General features: G+C 39.1%; 1 protein-coding gene across 2 annotated transcripts in view; it reads left to right on the top strand.

The window, feature by feature from the left end:
* The first annotated feature begins 3,159 nt into the window (after positions 1-3,159).
* Positions 3,160-27,304, top strand: part of Nup153 (nucleoporin 153) — a 50,023-nt gene continuing 25,878 nt past the window's right edge. For both annotated transcript variants that reach the window (XM_057787494.1, XM_057787493.1), the window contains exons 1-9: positions 3,160-3,763; positions 12,421-12,646; positions 17,639-17,887; positions 18,383-18,522; positions 18,602-18,730; positions 23,391-23,507; positions 23,610-23,654; positions 23,742-23,795; positions 26,306-26,452. In XM_057787494.1, coding sequence (XP_057643477.1) covers positions 3,644-3,763; positions 12,421-12,646; positions 17,639-17,887; positions 18,383-18,522; positions 18,602-18,730; positions 23,391-23,507; positions 23,610-23,654; positions 23,742-23,795; positions 26,306-26,452 — 1,227 coding nt within the window. In that variant the 5' untranslated portion in view covers positions 3,160-3,643. The remainder of the gene's footprint in view (positions 3,764-12,420; positions 12,647-17,638; positions 17,888-18,382; positions 18,523-18,601; positions 18,731-23,390; positions 23,508-23,609; positions 23,655-23,741; positions 23,796-26,305; positions 26,453-27,304) is intronic.

The following is a 27,304-nucleotide window of genomic DNA, read 5'->3' as shown; positions in this document are numbered from 1 at the left end:
TTGCTTGTTTACTTTTTTGTTTACTTTTTTTTTTTTTTTTTTTTGGTTTTTCGAGACAGGGTTTCTCTGTGGTTTTGGAGCCTGTCCTGGAACTAGCTCTGTAGACCAGGCTGGTCTCGAACTCACAGAGATCCGCCTGCCTCTGCCTCCCAAGTGCTGGGATTAAAGGCGTGCGCCACCATCGCCCGGCTTCTCTGTGTTTTTGGAGCCTGTCCTGGAATCTTGTTTACTTTTTGAGACAAGGCCTCACTATGTAGCCCAGGCTGACCCTAAAATTCTTATTTCTTTTGCTTGTACCTCCTATATGCTGGAATTATAGTTGTGCACCACCAGATTGGGATTCTTTTTATCTTTCTATTTAATGAAATTCTTGGTAATAATTATCAGATGAAGCCGTATGCAGGCCATCATGCTGATCTAGCTAACAATAATCTGATGAAAATAATTTGCATAAGTAGACATTATAGTCCAGACCTTTCTTGGGGGAGAGTTGAGACAGGGCAGACCTTATTTTATTTTATTGTTTAGAAGGTAAATAAATTAAAAAAAAAACTTCATAATTTCCTGTATTTACCATCTCTGCATATTCTATTGGCTGGAGTTTTTTGCCTTTTGAGAAATAAATGACTAATCTTCAATCCAAGTTGGGCTTAGACAAAGCTGTATTTCACTTGTAATTGCTAGTCTTCATCTCTCAGAAAAAGGTCAGTAGCATATTTGCTGATTTGTGATCGGCAAACAGTTACCATGCTAAATGGGGAAAACAGAACAAATATTAAGTTCCTATCTGTTGGCAGAGAGAGACCCTGGCAGTAACTCAGTTTTCATGAATTGAGATGGCTCCCGGACTTATGGTTTGTTCTGGCTTTAAAAACCGGTAGAGGTATAATATGGATTTCTTTGGAGACATTGTTTTCCTGGTTCAGCCTGCAATGAACCAATCACACAAATTTGAGTGTATTGCGGTATTGTTCTTTTAAATTTTTCCTCTCTAATTAAATACTTGGGAAGTTAATTAAATCACTGAGATCAAGCCTAATAGGGATGTGGCCTTTTTCATGTCTCCTCAAATTCTACCAATCCCCTATTTTGAAATTTTGTCTGAGTTTGGTCAAGTTCTTTGACCTAACCTTTCCTTTATTTCTTTATTCCTTCCCAATATTTTTTGAGAGTGGGAGAGATAGGGTCTTGGTGCGCAGCCTACAATCTTCTCATCTCCCGAGTGCAAGGATTTGTCTGATGTGACTTTTTTCACAGTTTCTCCCTTCCAAGAAACAGGTGATATCCTGTGCTGCGAACTTTGATTCTGATGGGATGCAAAGAAAACTGTGGCCAACAGTTCTGTCTTACATATGGAGCCCTGGGGAGAGCACAAACCTGGAGGATGTAGGTGGGTCAGGACAGGAAAGATGTGAATTCTATTTTTTTTTGCTTGTTTGTTTTTCGAGACAGGGTTTCTCTGTGGTTTTGGAGCCTGTCCTGCTGGAACTAGCTCTTGTAGACCAGGCTGGTCTCGAACTCACAGAGATCCGCCTGCCTCTGCCTCCCAAGTGCTGGGATTAAAGGCGTGCGCCACCACCACCCGGCGAAAGATGTGAATTCTTTTGATCATCTCTGGTACCTGTTTCAGTGGCTCAGGTCAGACAAAGCCTGTACCAACTGGTTACAGCATGGGCCTTTTATGGGCTGAAAGATACTACGAGTTCGAAGGTACTGTAACTTTTGTTTTATTAATTTGATTTTAGTAGCGATTTGAATTGTACAATTTGGGCACGTGGAGGTCACTCTTGGTAGCTGACCTCTGGTTGGTAGTCCGTGCCTTCTATCTGAACAGCTATGATAACCAGAAACGTGTCCCTGATGAGGTAAATTCTCATTCTGTTTGCAGATGAGGAAAGTGAAGCTTAGAAAGAGGATCAGTAACCTCCCCAAGACCATACAGCTAGTAAGTGACAGATTTAAATCATCTATTTGATTTTATAGTTGTTATAAACGTAGAACAATAATCGCAAATGGAACAATTACATCTGCGATTCTTCACAATTGATTCTTCTTCCTTATCATTTAGCTACTTGTTTCAGCTCTTATGAGAAACTGGGGTATAGTCCTGGTTTTGAGCACCCTACTTGATGTCCTTAATGGTGTCCCTTAAATTCTGTGTCTCTATATAGTCCATTGAACGAATAGGCTGGGTCACATGATCACACAGCCCTTTTGTCTAAAGCCTGCCTCTTAATACTGTGGATTCAGCCTTTGAAGGTAGTGTTTATTCACCTTCCTAACACTAGCTGGAGTAAATATACATTTCCTAGGAACGTATTAGTCACCCTTACTTAATGAGTGTTGATTGCATAGGTTATAATTGCAATCGTTTCCAGCGTTTCTCGTATACCAGGCAATCTACTGAGTGCTCTACACAGATGACCGCACTAGCTCCCCACAACTTTATAAGGTGGATTTTAGAGCTCCTATTTAAGGAGTCATCCAAGGTCAAGTATGTAAGTAGTGAAGCAAGTCAGAATGCTAGCAGCCTGGGTGTTGACAACAAAGCCCTTACATGTTTAATGAAACAGTAACGAAATTGTATTTTTTGCTTTTGTTGAGACACAATCTCACAATGAAGCAGAGGCTAACCCTTCCCCTCTGCCTCCTAAGAGCTGGGATTACAGCACATCAAGCAGAAGCCGATCGCCTTTTCTACTTATTTAGGCCTGGGGCTCACGGTCACGGTTAATTTAAATGCAGGTTTTTTTTTTCCCTATTTTGATAGAGTATCGTTCTATTTTACTGTTTACTTCCATTCCGCTTATAACTGATGAATGAGAGGAGATTACTATTTTCCTGTCGAGTGTTAGGCCGAATCTAAACAAGCAGCCAACTGCCGCCAAACGACCGGGCTTTGTGCCTCTGCCGAGCTCCGCGGGTGTCCTTCCGCGACAGCCTGCCTTTCCGAGAACCCGCGTTCTTGCGCGAAAAACTATATCTCCCAGAGGGCCCCGCGGCCGAGAGCGCGGGCTCGACCAACCCTTCCTTCCTTTGCTCATCTCTCCCCCCCCCCGTCGTCGCAGCGTGATGATGCAAACGCGTCGGGCGCTGAGAACTGACGGCGTTCTGACTCGCGACCGCGGCGGTGGCCTCAACAGCGGTAATAGGCGCAAGAGCGGCGGCGGCGGCGGCGGCGGCGGCGACGACTGCAGGGAGGACGACGACGACGACGGCCGGCGGCGGGGCGGGCTCAGCGCGCACAGGGGAGGGGTAGGCGGGCGGCGCCAGCGGCCTGGACTGCGGCAGCGACGGCCAGGGCGGCTGAAGAGGAGCCTCCAGCAGCCGGCGGTCGAGCTAGGCCTCAGCGGCGCCCGGAGCTGCTCGCGGCGGCCTCGGCGGGAGATCTCCATAGAGACGGTGACAAACACAGACGCGGGGGGTCCACACGCGGCCGGTGACCCGCAGTCAGCTCGGAGCCCTCAGTCGCCGCCACCGCCTTCCTCGCCGCCGGCGTGCGCGCACTCTCAGTTCCCGCTCGCTCCCTCGCGGTTCTCGCTGTGTCTGTGTGTCGCCTAGGGCCGGGCGGGGGAGGCCCTCAGGCCGCCGCCTCTGCCTCTCCCGCCCGGGAGCGGGCGTGGGAGGCCGCCCAGGCTCCACCATGGCCTCCGGAGCCGGAGGCATCGGAGGGGGCGGCGGCGGCGGCGGCGGCAAGATCCGGACGCGTCGTTGCCACCAGGGGCCGGTGAAGCCTTACCAGCAGGGGCGACCCCAGCATCAGGTACGGGGACCCGCACGCCGCGGTGGACTGGGCGGCTTCGAGCGGCCGCAGTGAAGGGGGGGGGGAACGGTGCGAGGCCCCGGTTCCCCACGTGGAGCGGACCAGGGGACCAGAGGGCCTGAGGCAGGACCGGGGTGGCGACGGGAAGTGGGCAGAGCCTGACCGGGCCTGGCGGCGCACACGTGGGGTGCGGGCTGCCTCTCCCAGCCCTCCCGCCCTGGGGCTTTCCCCGGCGGGCGCAGGGCGGGAAAAGAAATTCCAGGCTTCGGATACTCGGGTTTCTTTTTTGGCGGGTTTTGATGGGATTACTCATGACCTCGCGCGGGAACAAGGGAAAGAGAACTGGCAACAGGCCCATCGGCTAGCAGGCTTTATTTCTTTTCTTTTTCTTTCCGGTGCTACCGGGTTGAGGGTGCGTGGCGAGAGTTGCTGCTGCGGCCCAGAGGGACTTGGGGAGGGGGGCGCTGTTCCCCGCATCGTGGACTAATTCAGTCTTAGCTGCGTTAAGACGTTACTGGTTATCCGGTCCGCTCATCTCCCGGGTTGGCCTTCCCGGATCTGCACACGCTGCCTTAGCCTCTTCTCCTCTGCCACTCTTAACCGAGTTATAGTTACTAGGGCACTGAGGCGTTTTGAAAGTCCCTCTCTATTCTTACGTCTGGTCTCTGCTGCGCGATTCTTCCTCTCTCCTATCCTCCCCGCTCTGTATTTTGGAGGCCAGAATCAACCATTCTGAGAACGCTTAACCACTTCTCCAGTTCTGATCTCATACACCAAATATTCTTTTTTTTTGTTTGTTTGTTTTTTTTTTGTTGTTTGTTTTTTTTTTGTTTTTCGAGACAGGGTTTCTCTGTGGTTTTGGAGCCTGTCCTGGAACTAGCTCTTGTAGACCAGGCTGGTCTCGAACTCACAGAGATCCGCCTGCCTCTGCCTCCCGAGTGCTGGGATTAAAGGCGTGCGCCACCACCGCCCGGCTCCAAATATTCTTAATACTGGGCGTTTTCTAGAAGTTTAAGGCACTTTGGGCACACATAGTGGTCTTATATAGTTAAGCCGTCGTATGCCTTTGTGGATGTTTATAATTTTAAAAAGTTGCTTCCTCTTGTAAATGAGATGTTTGGTTCTGAGAAAGATTTCAGTGTTTAAAAATTGCTTATGAGTTAAGAGAATGTTAAAAACTCTGAAACAAAGCCACTTAAAGTACCTCGGTGAACTGAAGTAGGAAGTGTGCGTTTTAGTATTGTTGAAGAAGTCCTAATAATTTGTTGCATACTGTTAAATGTAGACTTTGTTTTAGTCTCCGTAGTGCTGAAATTGAATTCTTAGTGTTTTGTTTGGTAATGTTAAATTGTATCACTTTCGATAGTTTAAAAAGTAAAGATCTGAGAAAAAGTTTTGAATAGTAAAAACTGATTATGTACCCAAAAGTTACTTGCCATTGGTTGGGAATCTTGGCACTATTACCATTTTCCCTAAATGTGTACAGAATGCTGAGGAGCAGGAGTATTTTGCAAGCCGATTTTAAGATTAAAATCAGGTCACAAGCTTGGCCATTTTACATCACCTAATATTTTACAGTAGAAGTTAAGACAGGCATACTTTTCATCTAAGAATAACGAATCATCAGTGAATGCCTATTAAAGGAAAATGAAAAAAAAGAGAAGTGGGTGGCTTGGACGGAGTTTATTAAGGGAGCTAATACATATTCTAAGTGACAAAGTTACGGCCACAATTTATTTTAAAATGTACTCAGATAAAAATCTAATCTGGGAGAGAAGATAGCTAACAACCAAAGCCCGAGTTGTTTTAGAACTGATCCAGGTCTCAGGCTGAATGGTTTTAGAGCTCAGTAGTTACATCATCTAAAATACTAGTTTTTCGCCTCAGCAATTTTTTTTTGAGACATGGTTTTCTATGTGTAGCCCCAGCTATTTAATTATTGATTAGCAGATTTAATGTTGGCAGAAATGACCAAAGAAAAGTATTCAGGGTCACATAAAAGAATACATCTCAGTTTTTGTCTTAAAGTGACTAGTCTTACCTGGAACTTAGTGGACTTCATTGTCATCTACTAGCAGAGCTTGTCAACTGGATGTTTTGCAGTGGTTGCTGAGTCATCCTGGATATAGTAAAGGAGCTTCATGACATGGCATGTTTCATACTAACATTTGATAAGTGTCCAGGGCTTCTGGGCAAATGAAACCTTTGGTTGTGTAGTAGAAGGTTAGAATAAGAATAAGCAGGCTGGCACTATTAGTGGATGCAGGACAGCAAATGTCAGGTCAAATAGCTAGTGCAGTCACCCAGTACTGTGATTCCTGGTTTAACTTGACTTCTAATTTCCCGTTTTGACTTAGCTAGACTTGGTTAGAGGTTAACTCTTCTGGGAAATGTCTAAACTTTTTAACGTTTTTCTGCTTTTAACTTACCTTAAAAAGTACCACCTTGCTTGAAGTTGTGGAGCTAGAAAGTTACTGTCTTATTCAACCAGATAAAGAGAGTAACTTAAATGTAGAAGTAACTGGGTGTAGTGGCACATACCTGCAATCTTAGCTGCTAAGAGTCCGACCAGGAGATTTTCTTTTTTTTTTTTTTTTGGTTTTTTGAGACAGGGTTTCTCTGTGGTTTTGGAGCCTGTCCTGGAACTAGCTCTTGTAGACCAGGCTGGTCTCGAACTCACAGAGATCCGCCTGCCTCTGCCTCCCGAGTGCTGGGATTAAAGGCGTGCGCCACCACCGCCCGGCCAGGAGATTTTCTTAAATTTGAAGCCAGTGACTCCAGGCTGGCCTGGACTGTAGCAGTGTAGAAACAAATGATCAATGTGAGATGGTTGTTTTCACTTGCCTCTTCACCTCTCCTGTCAGCCACTTACTTTTTAGCTTTTCTGAGATAGGACCCTTCTCTGTAGCCCAGACTGGCCTTAAACCTGAGATTTTCCTGCCTAAGTCTTCTGAGTACTAACCCAGGTACTTTAAAAAATGGCTTATTTTTCTAGTTGGGAGTTCTGTTCACTAAAGGTAATGTGTTTAGTTCTTGGCACCTGTTCATTCAGTCTCCTTCCCCATTTCCATTGTGTGTAGCAAGATGGGTAGGTTAAGCGGCTGCTTTTTCTAGTGGCTATCAGAACATTTGAGTTTATAAGCAGAACTTAACCTCTGCAAGAACCTGTTGCCACCTCCTGGTGAGATAGACTTGTTTGTTTTTGTCCCTCCCTTTCTTTTTTGGTGCTAGAAGGTTTTCTGACTTGGAGGTAAGGGAATCTCTTTCCACTCTTAGAGAAACAGAATGACTGATAGCCTGTCCTTCCTGGCTTAAGTCAGTGACCATATTCAGCAGTTAAAACAGGTGGGGAAGGAGAATTAGAATTCCCCCTCCATCAGTATTTTAGATCAAGGGTTGATAAATCTTTTTTTTTTTTTTAAAAAAAAAAAAAAGGAAACAAAACTGTTTTGAGGCTCTGTGACTGACTGCCAGGTCTTTGGCAAATGCAAAAACCATTTTTAGCTCTTAAGAGCTGGCCAGAGACTAGATTGGCCCACAGTCACCGAGTTTGTAGAACCTGGTTTATGTGATAGGACCCTTTATTATTTTGTCTATTTATTTATTGACACAGATATGTCTTGCCTAACATTTGATGGCTAAAGAGGTATTCTCAGCTTTGGAAAAGTAATATTTCCTAGTATTTTATTAATCCCAGATGTCATTAAATAATTTTGTTTTCTATATTCTAGATGCTAATGCTTTTGGTAGATAAGAAGTGTAAATAATTGGTTTAAAACATTCTAATGGAATCAAATGAGTTTGAATCCCTGCTCTGCCCTGAATTGAAAAATGAAAAATTCTGCTTAATTTTGTCACCTGTAAATTAGAAGATTGCCAAGAGTGACATAAACACGTCCCATAGTTAGAATATGGGATAGTTAGAATTCACTTGAAATTGTGATTAAATAGAGCCTTGAAATTTATTTATTTATTTGTTTATTTGTTTGTTTTTCGAGGCAGGGTTTTTCTATAGCTTTGGTGCCTGTCCTGGAACTGTAGTCCTGGTGTAGACTAGGTTGGCCTTGACCTCAAAGGTATCCACCTGCCTCTATGTCCTGGTGTGGGGAGGATTAAAGGCGCGCGCCATCACTGCCCAGCGAAATTTAATATATGTAAGTGATCTTTGCACTTTCTTTTATAGTTAGAGGTTTTTTTCTCCTGGTTACCCAAGTCTTTTCCAAAGTCATACTAAACTTATGCTCTTTGTTTGTGGAGTGAGAAAGTCAAGCTTTATCACTAAAGTGGTCTATTGATGAAGGGGGAGTTCCTCCCATTCCTCAACTATTTCAGCTAGGAAGGTAGACCGTGAGCTATCTTGTTCTGTAAGGATGAAAGGTAGATTCCCTTAACTCAAGGCCAGAAAAGTTCATTTATAGCACCAAAAGTTAATCACAAAGTTTGACAAAAATCAAACATTATCACAACTTTTTTAAAGTACTTAGTCTTTTTCTCAAGAAGTACCAGTCACTTAAGTATATAGGTAGAAAAGTCTGAGTGTTGACTAATAAATAGAAAATGGGTTTTGGGGCTTCTTTTTTTCCTTCTGGTGTGTTCACTTTTCTTACCAAGTTTTTAATATAACAATAACAACAAAAACCCTCCAATTATATCTCTGTTTTCTGGAAAGTCCTAATGAGACAAGTGTCTAGCTTGAGGTAAAATGAAGCCTTTGGTCAGATGCCACTAAAGACAACCATTTTATTAGGAACAGGGTATTGGGAACATTGCAATAATTTTGTATTTTTAACTTTTTTTTCTGATAGTTTCCTATAATCCCTAGCTAGGCTGGAACTCTAAGTAGTATAGGCTGACCTTGAACTGACAATTCTCCTTCCTGTGTTCAACAAACAAAAAAGGTGTATTTACAGCCTTGATTCCAGACAATTTATGAACAGAAAGGATAGAATGCCTTTCTCATCTATAAATATTTCAATTTGTTTGATTGTACTTACCTTTTTGATAGTGTGGTTTGAGAACTACCACTAAACTCTTAGTCTCAGATTGAAATGTGGGTATGAGAGAGCTTTGGGGGTTTAACTACTGTGGGCTATTAATGGATTGTGTTTCTCCTTGTTGCATTTTGAGGATTTTAATTTTAATTTTGTTTTTCAAAAGACTTGCTTTTACTTTTATTTGTATATATGAGTTGTATGTGTGTGGGCGTGTCCACGTGTCAGAGCTGCTGGAGCTGGAGTTACAGGCAGTTGTGAGCACTCTGACAGACATGCTGGAAACTGAACTTGCAACCTCTGAAGAAAGAGCAAGAACTCTTAACCATTGAGCCATCTCCCAGTCCCGTTAGTTTTATTTTTGAGTCAGGGTCTTCCTATAGTCTAGGCTGGTCTGAACTCGCCATGTAACCAAAACTGGTCTTGATCTTTTTACCTCAGCCTCCCAAGTGCTGGGAGTGCTGGAATTACAAGCATATGCTACCATGCCCAGCCCGCTTGGATTTAATTCTATAGCTGCAAAGGTATTTTTAAGTGGCTGGAGAACTTGGACTGGGTAGATAGGGTAAGTTTAACCATTTATAAAATAAGATAGACCTGAGATTTGCAACTTAAAATCAGATTATTAAAATTAGATATAGTAAAATGTCTTAATTCTGTACTCATAGAAATAGCCCAATATCAATGTTATGATGAAGCAGCTTGATAAAGACTTTGGAAAAAAAAACTTTGGGTAAAATCTAATAACGTAAGTACTGAATGAGTAAGTAGGGAGGATGAAGCCTGTGCAAGAGCCCTGGAAGACAGTGCTTAAGGGTCAGAGAGAGGTGCCCCCTCCCTTCTGTGTAGCCCTGGTCTTCCTGGAACTCACTTTGTAGGCCAGGCTGACCTCACACTCATCACTCATGGAGAACTGCCTACCTCTGTCTCCCACGGCACAGACAGATGTCTTAATGTAATATGGGTACCAAAAAAAAAAAAATGTGGAAATCAAAATGGATGGAGTACTTCGGAAGAGTAAGGCCTGATAGACGTAAAACTGATGCTGGACTTTGTTTGTAGTCATGTTCAGAGAGCCAGTGAAGTTACTTAGGAAAGAGTGTAAAATTAGAATACTATTTAATAAGGAACTTAGGAAAGAGTGTAAAATTAGAATACTATTTAATAAGGAATAATGTGAAGGGAGTTGAGTAGAAACAATACTGATCTCAAGTAGGGAAAATACGCAGGACTGAGGAGTTGGCCAAACTGAGAAGTTGTCTTCTGGTGCGAAGAAAGTTTGTAATTATAAAATGAAGTCTTAGTGAGTATAGAGTAAATAGTTCTCTCTCCCTGCACCCACTTCTATCCTGAACTAGGGTTAAACAGACTTTTAAACACTGTTCAACAGTGCTGTGATTTGTATATAGTATATAATTTTATATATAATTTTAATTAAAATTAATTCTAAAGCATCCTCACATGCCTTGCCTGTCCTCCAGCTGTGGCCCTACTTCCATCCTCATGCTAGGATTGCTGGTGTGCACCACCATGTCCAGCTTGTAAAGCATTCTTGCATCAAGTTTGACTCATTTCTGTGAAGACCTGAAAGATTTAGGACTCTTCTTGGCAAGGAGTCTTCCTCCATACGAACATTTTTTTCTCTTTTCTAGTTCCTTTCATCCTTCTCTCACTCTGATCTCATGGAGCCTAGGCTGGAGACTAATTTCTGATCTTCATTCTCAGTTTTTCACTAATGACGGACAATTGATGTTTTAAGTTTCTAAAATATGTGTGATTTTTTTTTAAATTTGCATTCTGTAGGGGGGGCTTTTTCCTGAAATGTAACTTAATTTCCTCTGATGAATCTGTTTCCTAATCTCTTCAGCTAGAGTGGTTATTAGACTTGATAATGTATTAGAATCACATGGGAGAGCTTAAACATAGCCTTATCTTGAGAGTTCATGCTTTAGTAGCATTATGAAGGACTTGAAATAGTTGCTTATCCTGTAGCTAAAGACTGTAGATAGAGCATTTTAGACCAGAGTTCACTTTTTCTTCGTGCCTTGGGAGGCATTTAATCTAAGAATTTGTTTACTGAAGCTTAAGGATGTTAGTTTTAATGACTTAAAGTCAGTTTCTTTTTTATTCTTTGTGCTGTCGTTCTCTGTGAGTCCTGTTGAGCTGAGGCTAGTATGCGCGTTAAATTGAGGAAATGAAGGTCTCTTTTAGTACAGTTGCTGTATGCCAGTGTTTCCTTGTTTTATCTCTTTGCCTTTCAGTTTTGTTCTCTGATCTTCAAGGTGCTTAATGCTACTGTATGTGACTTCGGTTAGATATGTGATGTTTCTAACCTGTCCTATAAATTGCTTTATTGTTTTTGTTCAGAGACCACATAGAATATTAATTTTGTTGTATTTCTTGATTGTTATTTATGCCTTTCCAGATAACAAAGCAATTACTATTAGTATTTAAGTGTCTGTTTCAGAAAGACTTTCCATCTTTTCTCTTGACGGAATTTCTTTCCAAAGTAGAATTACATACTCCGCCTTAATTTATTTTTGTATTTACCAAGCCCTTCTTTCCTTTCTGTGATTCTCTGAAACCTGATTAATGCTTCTTTATGAGAAAATTTATGCCTGAAATTACCTTATCCCTGCTTGCTTATGGTAGCTTTTTTCCCTTACTAGTAAAATTAGCACATGTTTATGTGATACCTTGAGAAGTACTTCCATGTTATTTCATTTAATTTTCATCGTCATTCCAATGGGTGTTAGTAGGAAGGGGTGTTCTTAGAGAAAATCAAAGAAAAGGGAGGTTAGTATTCAAGTTGTGCCATAGGTCCAGGATGCCATGCTCTTACTGTTACTCACACTTGTATCTTGGGCATGCTACTTCATTACTTGCCTCTCTTCATGCCTTGGTTTTCTTATGGCATTGGGCATTGAGCCCAAGGTCTTGCCCTTATAGGCAAATACCACGATGGAGCTATGTCCCCGACTCTTTATTCATGGAGTATCATATTCTTGCTAAATAAAGTAATTGTATTAAATTGACAAATATTTTTAAATTGCTTAGAAAGGAGCCCAGATCACCAACTGCAGTGAATGTTTCTGTAGTATTATGTCATTGATTTTCCTTTAGAAATTGCTATCCTAAAGCTGATTCCTCAGATTTTTAAAGGGAAGATTCCATAATATGAAAATTTGACCGCCAAAAAGAGGTCTTAGGTTATTTCTTGAGTTTAAATTATATTGGATTAGTTGTCTTATTTCCTATTTTAAGAGGGATTCCTTACTCTATTTGTTTATTATTATTATTATCTTTATAGTGCTGAGTTATCTAAACCCAGGCCTCAAGCATGAGGCAAGCATTCCATCATCTGAACTATATCTCCAGCTCTTTTCTTTCTTGACAAATGTGACACAAAATAATTGTTGAAATGGTTTATACTGTGTGTTTTAATCCTCTAAGGTACAGAAGGATGAAAACATTTACTGCCTATTACTAAGTCTAGACCTTGGCTTGTTGGTTCATAAAAACAATATTATGCCATAATAGTATGAACTTAGTCTTAGTAAATTTTTTTGGAAACACTAGTGTTTTGCTTGGCATATGACTTTCTATAAGTGCTTACTTACAAAGATAAATTTTCTAAAATAGTTTTATGTATGTTTTCTCCAACAGGGCATTCTTAGCAGGGTTACAGAGTCTGTTAAGAATATTGTTCCAGGGTGGCTACAAAGATACTTCAACAAGAACGAAAATGCATGTAGCTGTTCAACAGGTGCAGGTGAAGTTCCACACTGGCCGGAAGATAGGGAAGATGAGCGGGTAATTTATGCTGGTGAGGACAACACAAACAGTGATGATGGGAGAATCACTCCTGAGCCAGCAGGCAGTAACACAGAAGGTAAATAGAGTATGGATATTTGGTGACAAATCAGACTTTCATGTCTAATTTTAAATATCTTTATATTACCTGACTATGGTACAGTCTAATTGAGTGGTATATAAATCCTCTATGGAATATATGGAAATCATTTTTAAACTATGTTTTACTTAGCAGTCTTAAAAAATTACTATTTTGTTTTTATGTGCACATGGGCCATCATGCCACAATGTGTGTGTGTATGTGTGTGTAGCATGAGTGATAAAAATAACTGACATAGATGTATGGCTTGTTACTGCTAGTGTAATTAGTAATGTATATTCCTATCTAATTGGCCTGTAAAGAGAAATAGTGACCATTTCTTGAAAGAATGGTTACTTAGAAGAAAATTACAAATCTAGTGTTTTTAGTGTCATAGTTGTAGTTTCCATTGCTGTGGACGGGTTGGCTTCATCTTCCAGCTTACATCATCCAGGGAAGTCAAGGCAGGAGGAACCTAAAGGCTGAGTTCAAGGAGGAATATTGCTTATTGTCTTGTTCCCCATGGTTATCTCAGTCTGCTTTCTTATTGCACTGAGGACCACCATTCCCAGGGATGACACCGCCCATGGTGAGCTGGGCCCTCCCACACCATCAATCAAACAAATGTGTTAGCTGGGCATGGTAATGTATGCCTTTTATTCTGGAAGCAGAGGCAGATGGATATCAGAGTTTGAAGAGAAAACCTGTCTCAACAACCCCACCCCCATAAACAAAATATCAGAATGCAAGAAAGAAGAAAGAAAAAAAATAGACCATAGGCTTGCCCATAGACCACCGTGGTGGGTGCGTTTTCTTAGTTAAGGTTTTCTATTCTCAAATGACTCCAGTTTGGGTTGACGTAAACCACGGCATTTAGTAATAGTCAGTTTGGCATGGTCTTTGAAGTTTTGCTGGTTTTTATTAGGATAACTTGAAGTTTGATATCTGCACTTATCAAAATTTCTTTCAAATGTTACCAACAGGCTTTATCTGGTAGATCTCTAAGGTGATTGCTTCAGCTTCTCTTTCTCTCCATCAGATGGGGCTCAGGCTTTCAGTTTTTTGATAAGAGATTTCTGGTGAGCACTAGTGTACCCATAGTAACAGAAGGCCCTTTCCCAGTTTGATGAGCATATTAATAAGGAATAAGTAACCTGAGTTTCTAATTTTGTATCTGTAAAATTTTAATTGTGTGTGTTTTCATGAACTTATATTTTATTCATTAAATTGCTTAATTTCTAAGTTGGTTTGGTTATGTATATCTTTGTAAATTTTAAATGTAAATTATGGGGGAAAATAGATGTTAGAATGAATTCCCAATGTTGCTTCTTTTTTTTTTTCGAGACAGGGTTTCTCTATGGCTTTGGAGCCTGTCCTGGAACTAGCTCTTGTAGACCAGGCTGGTCTCGAACTCACAGAGATCCGCCTGCCTCTGCCTCCCGAGTGCTGGGATTAAAGGCGTGCGCCACCACTGCCCGGCTCAATGTTGCTTCTTAATGTTGGTAATATTTCATACACGCTTATGGAATAGACCAGTATGGAAATCCTCAAGAATGTACATGTTATGTTTTCACTAAAATGAGACTTCAGGCCACTGTGCTAGAGATAAAACCTAAGCCTTTGTACATGCTAGGCAAGCACTCTTAACATTGAGCCCTATCTCTCACCATTTAGAAGCAAGGAGGGCAGCTTTTTGATTCCTTTTTTTTAAAAACTCAGCAGCATTTTTTCCTCTCCTTCACTTTTTAGATTTGATCGTCCCTCCTGTCTTAAAACTTGTATTTTAAGGTATTTATTTATTTGGTTCTGTGGTCAGTGTGTGGAGTCAAGTTCCACTGCTAACTCTCTACAAAGGTAAATGTAAACCTTTGATAGATAGAGCTGAAAAAATCAGTTTGCATTTATTTTCTGAAACATTGAAATGTAAAATGCATTCTCAAAACAAATCTTAGATATAGTTACCATCCAGTATCAAAATGCAGGAAGCACCACACAGTGGTGGTGCATGCCTTTAATCGCAGCACTTGGTAGGCAAAGGCAGGTGGATCTCAGTGAATAAATATGAGGCCAGTCTGGTCTACAAAACGAGTTCCAGGACAGCCAGGACTGTTAGACAGAGAAACCCTGTCTCAAAACCCCCTCCCCCAATTGCAGGAAGCTAAAATAGCTTAGATATAATAGTCCTGAGTTTTGTTTACTAAATAGGAAGTTTTACAAATAACTTTTATGTTAGTAAAAACAAGGCTGGAGAGTATTGAACATTCAAGTAGCTTAGCAATAACAGAATTATGACAGCTTCAAGTTTCTTCCTTATAGCATTCTGCCAATATACTGCCTATGTTGACTTGTGTATGTGTTGTGTGTGTACATATTTGTGTATATGTACATGCACGTGCAGGTGAACATTGTGTGTCCTTAGTTGCTCTTTACATTTTTTTTTTTATATATATAATGAAATTAGTTGGTTAGCAAACCCTAGTAATGAGTTCTCTTGTCTTTTGCCTCCTTAGTGGAGTTACACTTTACTCGGCTTTTTTGTATGGATACTAGGGATACAAACTTAAGTTTAAACACTTAAGTGAGCACAGTTACCACTCGAGCCATCTATCTACCCAATGTTGGTTCTTGAGATTTCATCTCCACTAGGTTAGTGAAAACCTCAAGAATATAAGTGTTAAGTGAGAGTTTAGGTCACGGAGAATCCCATAGTGGCATATCTAATAAGTGAGTCAGTAGTGAATTGTACTTGTGGACAACTGCCTGATTTATACTGTCATGATTTATAGTTGTCTTAGAAATACAGCATTGATGGCTGATGTGAATCTGTAAATCATAGGGTTGTCTCATCCTATGCCTTTTGCTACTTGGTGTGGAGTGGAAGCAATAAAACTTACACATATACAATTTAGTAGATAACTGCTAGAAATGGTCCTGTCACTTTTACCTATAGGATAAATGGATGCAAGGATCAGAGAATGAATGGGGTGGCTAAAAAGCACTACCTGCTAGGATGAGTCACAATTATTAGAGTACCTGTACCTACCTAGGACACATTTCAGGGCAGATGAGATGGCTCAGTGGATTAAGGCACTTGCCTACTAATCCAGAGTTAAATCTCCAGGACACAATGGTAGAAGGAGGGAACTCCTAGAAGTTTTCCTCTGACCCCACAAGTGGAATATGGTGTGTGTGTGCACATACAGACTTGAACATAATAAATGTGTGTATGAATACAGTCATAGAGAAGTTGAAATATTTATAACCTTTGTGTGTGCGTGTGTGTTTTTGGCTTTCCTGTTGACTGAATCCAGAGCCTTATGTATGTTAGACAAATGCTTCATTACTAAGCTACATCCCCCATCTTGTTTAATTTTTAGATTTTCTTTTTCGTTTTTGTTTCAAGATAGGGTTTCTCTGTGTAGCCTTAGGTACCCTGGAACTCACTTTGTATACCAGGCTGACCTTGAACTCATGTAGATCCTTCTTTCTGCCTCTGCCTCCCAATGCATGCCCAGCAATTTTTAGATGTTTTATGTTGTGTTGGGTATTGCTTATGCTAGACAAGTTCTGTGATGTTTAAATGCCAATACCAATTAATTCCTAAGTTTCAGCTAATGTTTCTCTTAGCATGTTTTGTAGCAGATTATGTTTAAATCAGTTGAGGTATTCTGCTGGATTGTTTTGTGTCTCTGTGATGCTGGGGATTTAACCAAGTACTTTTCATCTATTCTAGGCATCATCACTGTATTAGATGTAAAAATAAAAAAAAAATACAAAAAAAGGAGAAAACTTTAAGAAACAACCTTCCCTTTTCTTGATGTGCTTTTCGCCCTTGGAGAATTCTTACTTGCCATGTCTGGTCTACCTTGATTTTTAGAGAAAGATTATTTTGAATTGTGGTAAAGTTCTTAATGTTAAAACATGAATTTTATCATTTTGGGCCTTGTTTTAAGTATATAGACCTTGTTTGCAGACACTGTCTTGGAACTTTTTCATCTTACAAAGCTGATAGAATAGCATTCCCCATCCCTCTCTCACCACCTGGCGTGTGTTCCAACTTGAACTTCAGTTCTGGGTCTCAGGTATCCCAGGCTGATCTTAAAGAGCAAGTTTGACCTTGAATTCTGAACCTCCCAAGTGTAGGTATTACAGGTGTTTGCCACTATGCTCTGTTTTTATGCTGGGGTTTGAGTCCTTGTGTGCTAGATAAATGCTTTACCAACTGAGCTGTCCCTTGATTTTTCTTGTGCTGTTTTCTTCTATGGTTTGAAAATAGTTGTTTATGTTTTCTCTAGTTCTGTACATGTTTATATTAGAAGAGCTAGTTTGGTCCTACTTAACTCCATTCTAAGGGGAATCTTCCTTTGGAACTTGAAATATGATTCTATAGTTCTTGAAGATATACTGGAAGATGGTTAAGAGAAATTCTGGAAAAGAAGAATAAAGTGAAATTGGGAGGTGAATAATTAATTCTATGGGGAGTAATAAAAGCGCAGTGTTTAAAATTTAAAAATGCAGGGCAAGTTCAGAAATGTCTTGGCAGTGTCACAGAAAAGAGGGAAGCCTCTTGAAATCAGAGAGCTTGAAAGTGACATCTCATTTGTGAGGAAAATAAGAGTTAGGTTAAAAAATTGTTTTTGGTCATAATAAACACTAGCTTTTTTGAAAACAATGAAGCTAAACACTTCACTCGTGTATCCTAAATGATGTTGTATCCTAGTTGGACTAAAGATTAGCCATTGAATTGTATTATGTTGTAAAGGTAGCCCACTCAAGAAATGTAAAAGTTGTGAATAGGTTTAGCCAGCTGGGGAAAACATAGTTGTATTTCAGTTTTCACATATCACATCCCGAGTGATGACGTCTTATCTTACTAATAAAGTATGTTGCTTGCTTTGAAGTCCAGACTGACATTAATTGTGCAAATGTGGTAAATAATGGACTAGTGCAATGTCTTTTCTCAGTTTTATTTGTAATATTATTCTTTTAAAGAACCTTCGACAACCAGTACCGCCTCAAATTATCCAGATGTGTTAACAAGGCCTTCTCTTCATCGGAGCCATCTGAATTTCTCCATGTTGGAATCCCCTGCGTTGCATTGTCAGCCTTCCACATCCTCTGCATTCCCAATTGGCAGTTCTGGATTTTCCCTCGTCAAAGAAATTAAAGATTCTACCTCTCAGCATGATGATGATAACATCTCAACTACCAGTGGTTTTTCTTCAAGAGCTTCTGATAAAGGTATTCTTGATACTGGATAGTAAGTAGTAGTCAGTAGGGATACATTTTATATGTTGATTTTTATTTTTTATTTTTGGAGAAAGGATCTCACTGTGTAACCATGACCTTGAACTGAGAGATTCATCTGTATCTGCCTGCCCAGTGCTAGGATTAAAGGAGTGCACCACAATCCTCCTAGTTTAGGCATTTATTTTTGTTTTTGTTGTTGTTTTTGTTTTGTTTTAAGGTTTCTTTTTAATATATGTATATATGTTTGCCTATTAGAGTTTTTGTGAGCCAGAGGAGGCCATCAGATTTCTTGGTATTGGAATTCCAGGTGGTTGTTGGAGGTGCTGAGAATTAGCTCCAGGTCCTCTGCATGAGGAATACATGTTCTTAATTGCTGACCCATCTTTCTGGCCCTCCTTTAATTTTAGTTTTAATTTAATTTTTTTTATATAAAATTCTAGGCCTTAGGGTCTTAAAATTGGTGGTTACTTCAAATTTTTGTTTTAGATATAGCTGTTTCGAAGAGTACTTCCCTGCCACCGCTGTGGTCCCCCGAAGCAGAGCGTTCTCATTCACTCTCACATCATACTGCCACCAGCTCCAAAAAACCAGCATTCAACTTGTCTGCCTTTGGAACACTTTCCACCGTGAGTACTAACTTTGTTGTCTATAATCACAAAGTTTTTAGTATTTTTGCTTATAATTTGTCACTGTGTTTCTGTGCAGTCACTTGGGAATTCTTCAGTTCTTAAAACAAGTCAGCTTGGAGACTCTCCTTTCTATCCTGGCAAAACAACATACGGTGGGGCAGCTGCCGCTGTAAGACAGAACAAAGTGCGAAATATGCCTTACCAGGTTCGTGTGAGGGGAGGGTGGTGATAAACTTTCCCATTACCAGACACTGACTACTAATACCCAAAAGACTTGAATTTTTACTAATGGTAGAACTGTGGATGTTAGTTTAAATAATTTAGAGTATGAGAACATTTTAATTGAACTGAACATACAGAATATTAGATTGGTGCATGTTTTAGGAAGTATAACAATTCCACTTTTTAAAATGAGATAAAAATGCACATGATAAAATTTGCCTTAATATTAGCTTATTAGAATTGTGATAAAACAGTGTTGTCACTACTGCTATCCAAATGTTGAAAACCATTTTCAGTTAGCTTTCACAGTCATTCTCTGACAGCCCCTTAACCAGTTTTTCTGTATTTAGGGCTTTTTCAGAATGTTAAATGAACTTAGTCATACATGGGCTGATATGGTTCATTGGCATCAGTCTGGCTTAGGTTGAACACCTTGGTTCCTTTTTATGCTGGTAGTGAGCTATAGTTTATTATTGAAAAGATACTGGATATTTCCAGTTTTAACATTCATTTTTTATTTCCCTTAGACATATGTTAGATTGTTCATCATATGATTAAGTACATAATAAACAAGACAGATGTTTTCTGGTGTGTTAGTACCTGCTTGCTTCTTGTAATATTACAGCAGTTGTATTGTGTCTTTGCTTTACATGTAGAATTGTCAGGTTTTTTGTAAGTGAGAAGTATAGTTTTTTTTTTTTTTGACTTTTACAGATATTGCTCATTTTTAAATTGTGTTCTTTTTCTTAATTTTTTTTTTTTTTTTTTTGGTTTTTTGAGACAGGGTTTCTCTGTGGCTTTGGAGCCTGTCCTGGAACTAGCTCTTGCAGACCAGGCTGGTCTCGAACTCACAGAGATCTTAAATAATTAATTTTATTTTATGTGTTGGTATAAACATACCAGATCCCCTGGAATTGGAGTTACAGACAGTTGTGAACTGCCATGTTGGTGCTGGGAATTGAACTTGGGTCCTCTGGAAGAGCAGTCAGTGCTCTTAACTGTTGAATCTCTCCAGCCCTTGTGTTGTGTTCTTGATGAATTAGGAGAGAGATATTTTTGTTTTTATGGGATGTGTTTTACAGGTGTTAACTAGTTAATATATATATTTTTCTATTGTTATTTTATGTTTTTGGTATCTTTTATAAGATATCTATATATAACCCAATGTCACAGTGGTTTTATTTTAAAAATTTCATAGTTTTTTTTTTTTTTTTTTTTTTTTTTAAGGCTTTAGTTTGGGTCTGTCTTATTTTGAGTTGATTTGTGTCTGGTATGTATGATGTGTGCATCAATGTTGATTTGATTTACATTTGAGCATTTGTTGTAAGTACCATTTGTTGAAGACTCGTCCTTTCTCCGTTGTGGTAACTTTTGAGTGGGGGATCGTTTGGGACTTGTGTTTTTCTGCATATCCCATTGTCTGTCTTTAGACTGGTAGGTACTTCCTTTGTGATAGCTGTGGATGGAGAGGAAGTTTTTTGTTGTTGTTTTTTTTTTGTTTTTGTTTTTGGTTTTTCGAGACAGGGTTTCTCTGTGGCTTTTGAGCCTGTCCTGGAACTAGCTCTGTAGACCAGGCTGGTCTCGAACTCACAGAGATCCGCCTGCCTCTGCCTCCTGAGTGCTGGGATTAAAGGTGTGTGCCACCATTGCCCGGCGGAGAGGAAGTTTTGAAATTGGCAGTGCCTGGTTTTTAATTTGTTTCAGTACAAGCCTGCTTTGGCTTTGCTAGGTTCTTTTGGTTCTGGGGATTGAACTGAGGGCCGCGAACATATAAGACTCATTTCTGCTCAGCTACAGGAGAGCACTTGGTTTTCTGTGGTTCTTTGAATTTCATAAAAATTGATAAAACATTTAAAAAAATTGACATTGGTTTTGCAATGTGATTACATTTAGTCTAAAGATTAAACTCAGGAAAACATAGGATAATTAAGTCTTCCAATCCAAGAATATGATGTATTTCCAGTTCTTTGGGTGTTCTCTTTTGTTCTGTGTTTTTGTTTGTTTGTTGTTGTTTTTTCAGGACAGGGTTTCTCTATTTAGCCCTGACTCTATCTTGGAACTTGCTCTGTAGACCAGGGTGGCCTTGAATTAAAATGGCACCTGCTTCTGCCTCCCAAGAGCTGGGATTAGAGGTGTACACCACCACTGCCTGGCTTATTTAGGTGCTTTAAAATTTCTTTCATAGCTGGGCGGTGGTGGCGCACGCCTTTAATCCCAGCACTCGGGAGGCAGAAGGCAGGTGGATCTCTGTGAGTTCGAGGCCAGCCTGGTCTACAAGAGCTAGTTCCAGGACAGGAACCAAAAGCTACAGAGAAACCCTGTCTCGAAAAATCAAAAAAAAAATAAATAAATAAAATAAAATTTCTTTCATGACTGTTTGGTAATATATAATACATGACCGTGAACACAGTTTGTTAGATTTATGTCCAAAGTATTTCCTGTGGGCTGGTATTGGTTAAGAATAGATAGAATTATTTGTTCAGTATATTTAATTTAGTTGAAATATCTCCCAGCCAAGAAATGTGGTTCATTCTACCAGACATATAAGAAAGAAATGGGTACTGATTCCACAGTTTTATGTAGTTGAAGAAGAGAGAACTTTTCATAACATACTTATGAGAATAATAAAGACATTGCAAGAAAGCTCCAGGCCAACCTTTCTCATTAATTGTAAGCATCTTTTTTTTTTTACTAGATATATTTGTAAATTAATCCAAATCTTATATAATGATCAATTGTGCTTTTGTCTTAGGAATGCAGCTTTTACTCAATATTTGAAAATGAACGTAATCTATCTTTTTCAAAAAAGATAGGAAAACCATATGAAACATTTGGCAAAATTCCCTCATGCTTGATAAGAATTTTCATCTACTAGATAACCTCATTTGTTACCGTACATCTGTATAAACCTTCAGGCAGCTTGACTTTCTGGGGTTGGCTCCCTGAGCTTAGGAAAAGAAGATAGTTACCTCACCTCTGTCCTTGCTTAACATCAGGCTGCAGCTTCTAGTCTGTATAGGAAGCATAAAAATATACCAGGTATACGCAGTGGAAAAGAAGTACAATAGTATTTCTAGTCAAGGACAGTGTGCTTACATTCTCCCCAAAGCTGCCATCACTAAGTTTAGCAAGGACATAAGCTATAAGGCTAATGTGTGAAATCATGCATATTAGCAGAGTTAGAAATTGGACATCTTTTAAAGAAATACTATTTTGCACTTTGTGATAATATTTTTCTAAGGAAGCAGCTATGTGAACTGTTTCTTAATGGAAAGGTAGGAAGGTCTATTTTAAATATGAATTAAGTTTATTGAACAGATAAGGTTGTTCAGACCATCCTGGCGATGGTGGCACACGCCTTTAATCCTAGCACTTGGGAGGCAGAGGCAGGAGGATCTTGAGTTTGAGGCCAGCCTGGTTGGTCTACAGAGTGAGTTCCAGGTCTACACAGAGAAACCCTGTCTCAAGAAACAGAAAACAAACAACCAACCCCCCCCCCCCGCATACACACACACACACACACACACACACACGGATTGTTTATAGCTAACAAATAGCATGAATACTTAAGTGTAAATTAAGTGATACAATACATTCAAGGCTTTTATGGTAACTCTATATAGGATGTGAAAGAAATTCCTGTACAAGTCTTATTCATATATTGGTGTAACGTTTTAATTTTATGATACACTTTGAAGATAGGAGAGACTACATGGATGCTTTTGGAGAGGGCAAGCATAGAAATATGCTACATATCCTTAGAGTCTTTCTCAGTGTAGACTTCTAACACTTATAATTGAAATTTGGTGAGTTTTTGTGGTTGCGTGTTTTTATTTTATTATATGCTGACGGATCAAATATAGAGTGTCTTGCTTGACAGGCAAGTACTCTGCCTACGAATGACAGCTCCAGCCCTGTGACATTCAGATGTTACTGGTTATTCCTTTCATACAGTGTAAGAGTTAGGAAACATACTAACGATTCATAACTTTAATTCTAATTAAATATTGCTTAATAGTCAGTGTTACGGATGTCTTATTTGTCAATTTTTAAAAAATTTAAATAATGGGTATGTAGGTCAAGATATTGCTAAAAATTTTTTTCTTTAGAAGAGTGCATGTAATCCTCCCTACTCCTGCTCAAACACACACACACACACACACACACACACACACACACACACACACACCACAATTTCTCTTGTGTAGCCCTAGCTGTCCTGGAACACTGGCCTTGAACTTGGAGACCCACCTGCCTCTGCCTTCCAAGTGCTGGGATTAAAGGTGTGTGCTACTAGTACCCAGCTACGTGCTGTCTTTTCACTTCTGATTATTAAAGTTATTCCACAGCCCTTGTTACCATAATCTCGCTTTATTTATTTATTTATTTTGATTTTTTGAGACAGGGTTTCTCCGTAGTTTTTGGTTCCTGTCCTGGAACTAGCTCTTGTAGACCAGGCTGACCTCGAACTCACAGAGATCCGCCTGCCTCTGCCTCCCGAGTGCTGGGATTAAAGGCGTGAGCCACCACCACCCGGCTCTTGTTTTATTTTGAATAACAATTTTGTTTTTATTTTTTCATTGTATGAACTATGTACCTTGAACTGTCTGTTGCAGCAAGTAACAGACTATATTATTTTCTAGGCACCAGTTAGAAGACAGATGAAAGCTAAGCAGCTCAATGCACAGTCCTACGGTGTGACCAGCTCAACAGCACGGCGGATATTGCAGTCATTAGAGAAAATGTCAAGCCCTCTTGCGGTAAAAATTTGAAATCATATTGAAATGAAATAATGTAGCAGAATTAGAATTTAGTGAAAAAGTCTTAGAGTTTTATTAACATTTTGTATTGTAATGTTACAGGATGCGAAAAGAATTCCATCTGCTGTTTCTTCTCCTTTGAATTCTGTACGTTAACTTTTAAATCTTAATGAAACAAGAGTTGTTTTTCAGTTTCCTACCTATTCTAAAACTGTTTCATTTTTTTTTTTTCAGCCTCTTGATAGGAGTGGGATAGACAGCACAGCTTTTCAGGCCAAAAAAGAAAAGGTAAGCTGTGTAAAACGTCAGCAGCTCTGTGTTTACAGTTAGCAAGTGCATAGACTAGTAGTCACTAAGGAACGTTTTTGAAAAAGGAGCATCGTAACTTTTCTTACAGCCTCGGGATGAACAACATATTCTGTCCTCATGTTCATGACTGTCTTTACAGCTTTTTCTTAATTTATAGATCGATATAAAATGAGGAGTGAACATTTCACATGTTAGTCATTAAAAGTGCAATAAATTTATCCCCTCATTGAAATAGTAATTTTTTTGTTTTGTTTTTGCTTTTTGAGACAGGGTTTCTCTGTAGCTTTGGAGCCTGTTCTGGAAACTAGTTGTTGTAGATCAGGCTGGCCTTGAACTCAGAAATCCACCTGCCCCTGCCTCCCGAGTGCTGGGATTAAAGGCAAGTCCCACCACCTCCTAGCGAAATAGTCATTTTTGAAGAAATTTTATTTTCCAACATGTCAAATCTTGTGAATCATAGAGCTTCAGTACATATTTTTCATCAGCTGAAATACTAGTTGAGGATATTGGAATTAATAAAATATACAGTCTTGCTGCCTTTTTGTGTAGTTTCTATGAATTAAATTAGCTTTTGAAATATTGTGAGGGAGGTTAATGCTTAGTAATGGTGTTGGAGAGGTGTCTCCTGTGTTATTTATAGCTATTTAAGTGTCCTCCAGGAAAAGTAGATTCCTGGATCCTTACTTATAAAAGAATTCTTTATAACATTAAGCTCTCTAAAAGTAATTACTAAAATTATCATCATTATATGAATTATTGGTGGAGATTAAATGAGTTGTTACTATGTCTTTATAATTATTCTTATTGAGTATGGTAAAAGACGAAAGCTAGTTTTTTTTTTCCCCCCCTTGGAAGAGTGTTTGAATTCCTAGGGTTACTTAGATGTTTGTAGTTAGGTAAGAGGGATCTGCTTTGAGCCTCTGTTATGCTGTTAATATAAAATGTTAACATTCTTCAGACTCTTGAATCTGAAAAGTAAAATTTTAGGGTTGTGCCATTTTTGTCAATGAAAGTACTACAAATGTTTATGAGTTCCTGGACATTAAAAAGCCAGAGTACAGTATTGGTCATGTGTCATGTGTAACAAACTGTCTCATTGAGTTGAGGATTTAAGGAGAGAGCTATAGGAACTTTACTGAAGGCTTTGCCCTGGAAACCAGCATTGTTGTCAGCTGTTGCTAAGTGAATGGACTATGTGTTGCATGACAGTTTATGGACACAGTATAATTATCTTACACCAATAAAACTTTTACTTTATTTCAGTGTCGCAAAGGAGTATGTGCAAAACACTTGGTTACTTATACCCCAAAGCTAGGTCATGTCATAGTCTGGAAGTCTAAATGCTTTATCAATTATACTCACATTATAAGCCTGCTGTGGGATAATGCTCTTGGACACTGTAAGGGTTTGTCACTGATATTGGTTTAATAAAATGATGATTGGCCAGTAGCCAGGCAGGAAGAAGTATAGGTGGGGGGGGGGACCAGATTAAGAGAATTCTGGGAAAAAGGAAAGGCTAAGTCTGCAGTCGCCAGCCACATGTAGAGGGAAGCAAGATGAGAATGCTTCACTGAGTAATGTACCAAGCCATGTGCTAAACATAGATAAGAATTATGGGGTTTTTAAGTTATAAGAGCTAGTTAACAATAAACCTGAGCCAATAGACCAAATAGTTTGTATCAATATAAGTCTCTGTGTGTATCTTTGGGTTTGAACAGCTGCAGGACACGGCAGGACAGAAACTTCTGCCTACATAAGCCCTTTGGTTTCATTTGTTTTTTTAAAATAATGATAAACCACTTTGGAGAGGAAGATTTGCATATGTGTTTAGGAACTTGTAAATTTTTATAACTTATTTATAAATCTTTTTTAAAAAGTTATTTTTTAAATGTGTTTTTTGCATGTATATGTGTGCACCTTGTATGTGCCTGGTACTCTTAGAGGCCAGAAGAGGGCCTCATATTCCTGGGACTGGAGGCTTAAGCTGCCTTGTAAGTGCTGAGAACCAAACCCAGCCCTCTGTGGAGAAGCAAGTACTTTTTAACTAGTGGGACATCCCTCTAGTCCCTGTAAAAAACCATCTTAATTTTCAATGGAAAAAAAAATAATAGAAACAGAGGTTCGGGAAAATGCATAAAAATAAGTTTTAGCCATGTCCAACAGTCATCTTGTCTAAGGTTAGAATTGTTCAATTGTCTTGAATATTGTATAGTTTCATTTTGTGTGGGTATATGTATGCTTGTGTGTGAAAAGCTATTGAATCTGGAGTAAAATTCAGTCCTGCAAAATAGTTCAGAATTAGATATATGTATATTTACGTATTAATAATAGATTAAATGCCATTGGTTTATCATTTTTTGTTATTTTAATCTGCTTATTTAATTTTTCTACGTAATAATCTCTAGGTCACATTAGTTATTTTGAAATAATTTTTAGATATGCCACTGATAAATAAAAATGTTTATTTTTGATTTCTGTTTTCTTATAAGGTGGACTCTCAGTATCCCCCTGTTCAGAGACTAATGACCCCAAAGCCAGTTTCCATAGCAACAAATAGAACTATCTATTTTAAACCATCTCTGACCCCATCTGGTGACTTAAGGAAGACTAATCAAAGGATAGATAAAAAGAACAGTGTGAGTTTGTTTGTTTATTCTGTTTTCTTAAGACAGTGTCTTGCTATGTAGCTATGCTGGGCTGGAACTCAGGAGATAATGGGCTGGTCTCACTCATGTCAGTTTTACTGCTTTTACCTTTTAAGTGCTAGATTACAGGTGTGCACTACCATGTCTGTCTTGTTATTAATTTTTACCAGTCTGTTTCTTCTTGAACTAGTCTTTTAGTATTAGCTGGAGTGAATAAAGATAAAAAAGTTATTTAAAGTAGAAGACCTCTCTGCTGGTATAATCTAGTAATTGTATGATGCCTGTTAACTAATGAGTTAGAATTGGTAAACCTTTAAAAATAACTTTCTTGATCAAATCCTAAATCTTGGTGAGTAAATTTTACATATTCATTGCCTAGATAAGTTTTATTAGATTTACTTATCTATTTGTCTTATTTGTGTTGCTGAATTCTAAAAGGTGTTTCAAATGTCATATCTTTTGACTGAATTTCTCCTGCATCTTAAAATGGAAATAATATTTTAAAATGTTTTTTATATCTACTTCTCTAAACTAAGATCCAAACAAAGCTCAAATGCTACTTTTGGGTTTTTTGAGATGTTTTATGTATCATAAATTTAACTATTTTGTGTTTATCGTTTAGTGATTTTAGCATATCCACAGGGTGTTGAGCCATCACTATGTTCCATTTTAGAACATTTTCATCATCATTTCTCTCCTAAAGTTTTTAATAACTTTCTGTGTTCTCAGGGTTTATGTAATTACAGTATACACAAATATTTTACTGTTTGTAGAAGGCAGAATATCACTTCATAAAATGGATTGTAATCGTATTCAAACCCTAGAAGGAATGTTGATACAACA

The sequence above is a fragment of the Chionomys nivalis genome, chromosome 13 (genome assembly GCF_950005125.1).
Source record: "Chionomys nivalis chromosome 13, mChiNiv1.1, whole genome shotgun sequence".
Lineage (NCBI taxonomy): Eukaryota > Metazoa > Chordata > Mammalia > Rodentia > Cricetidae > Chionomys > Chionomys nivalis.
Note: the sequence above shows the minus strand (reverse complement) of the source record. Positions and strands in the feature narration are given on the sequence as shown.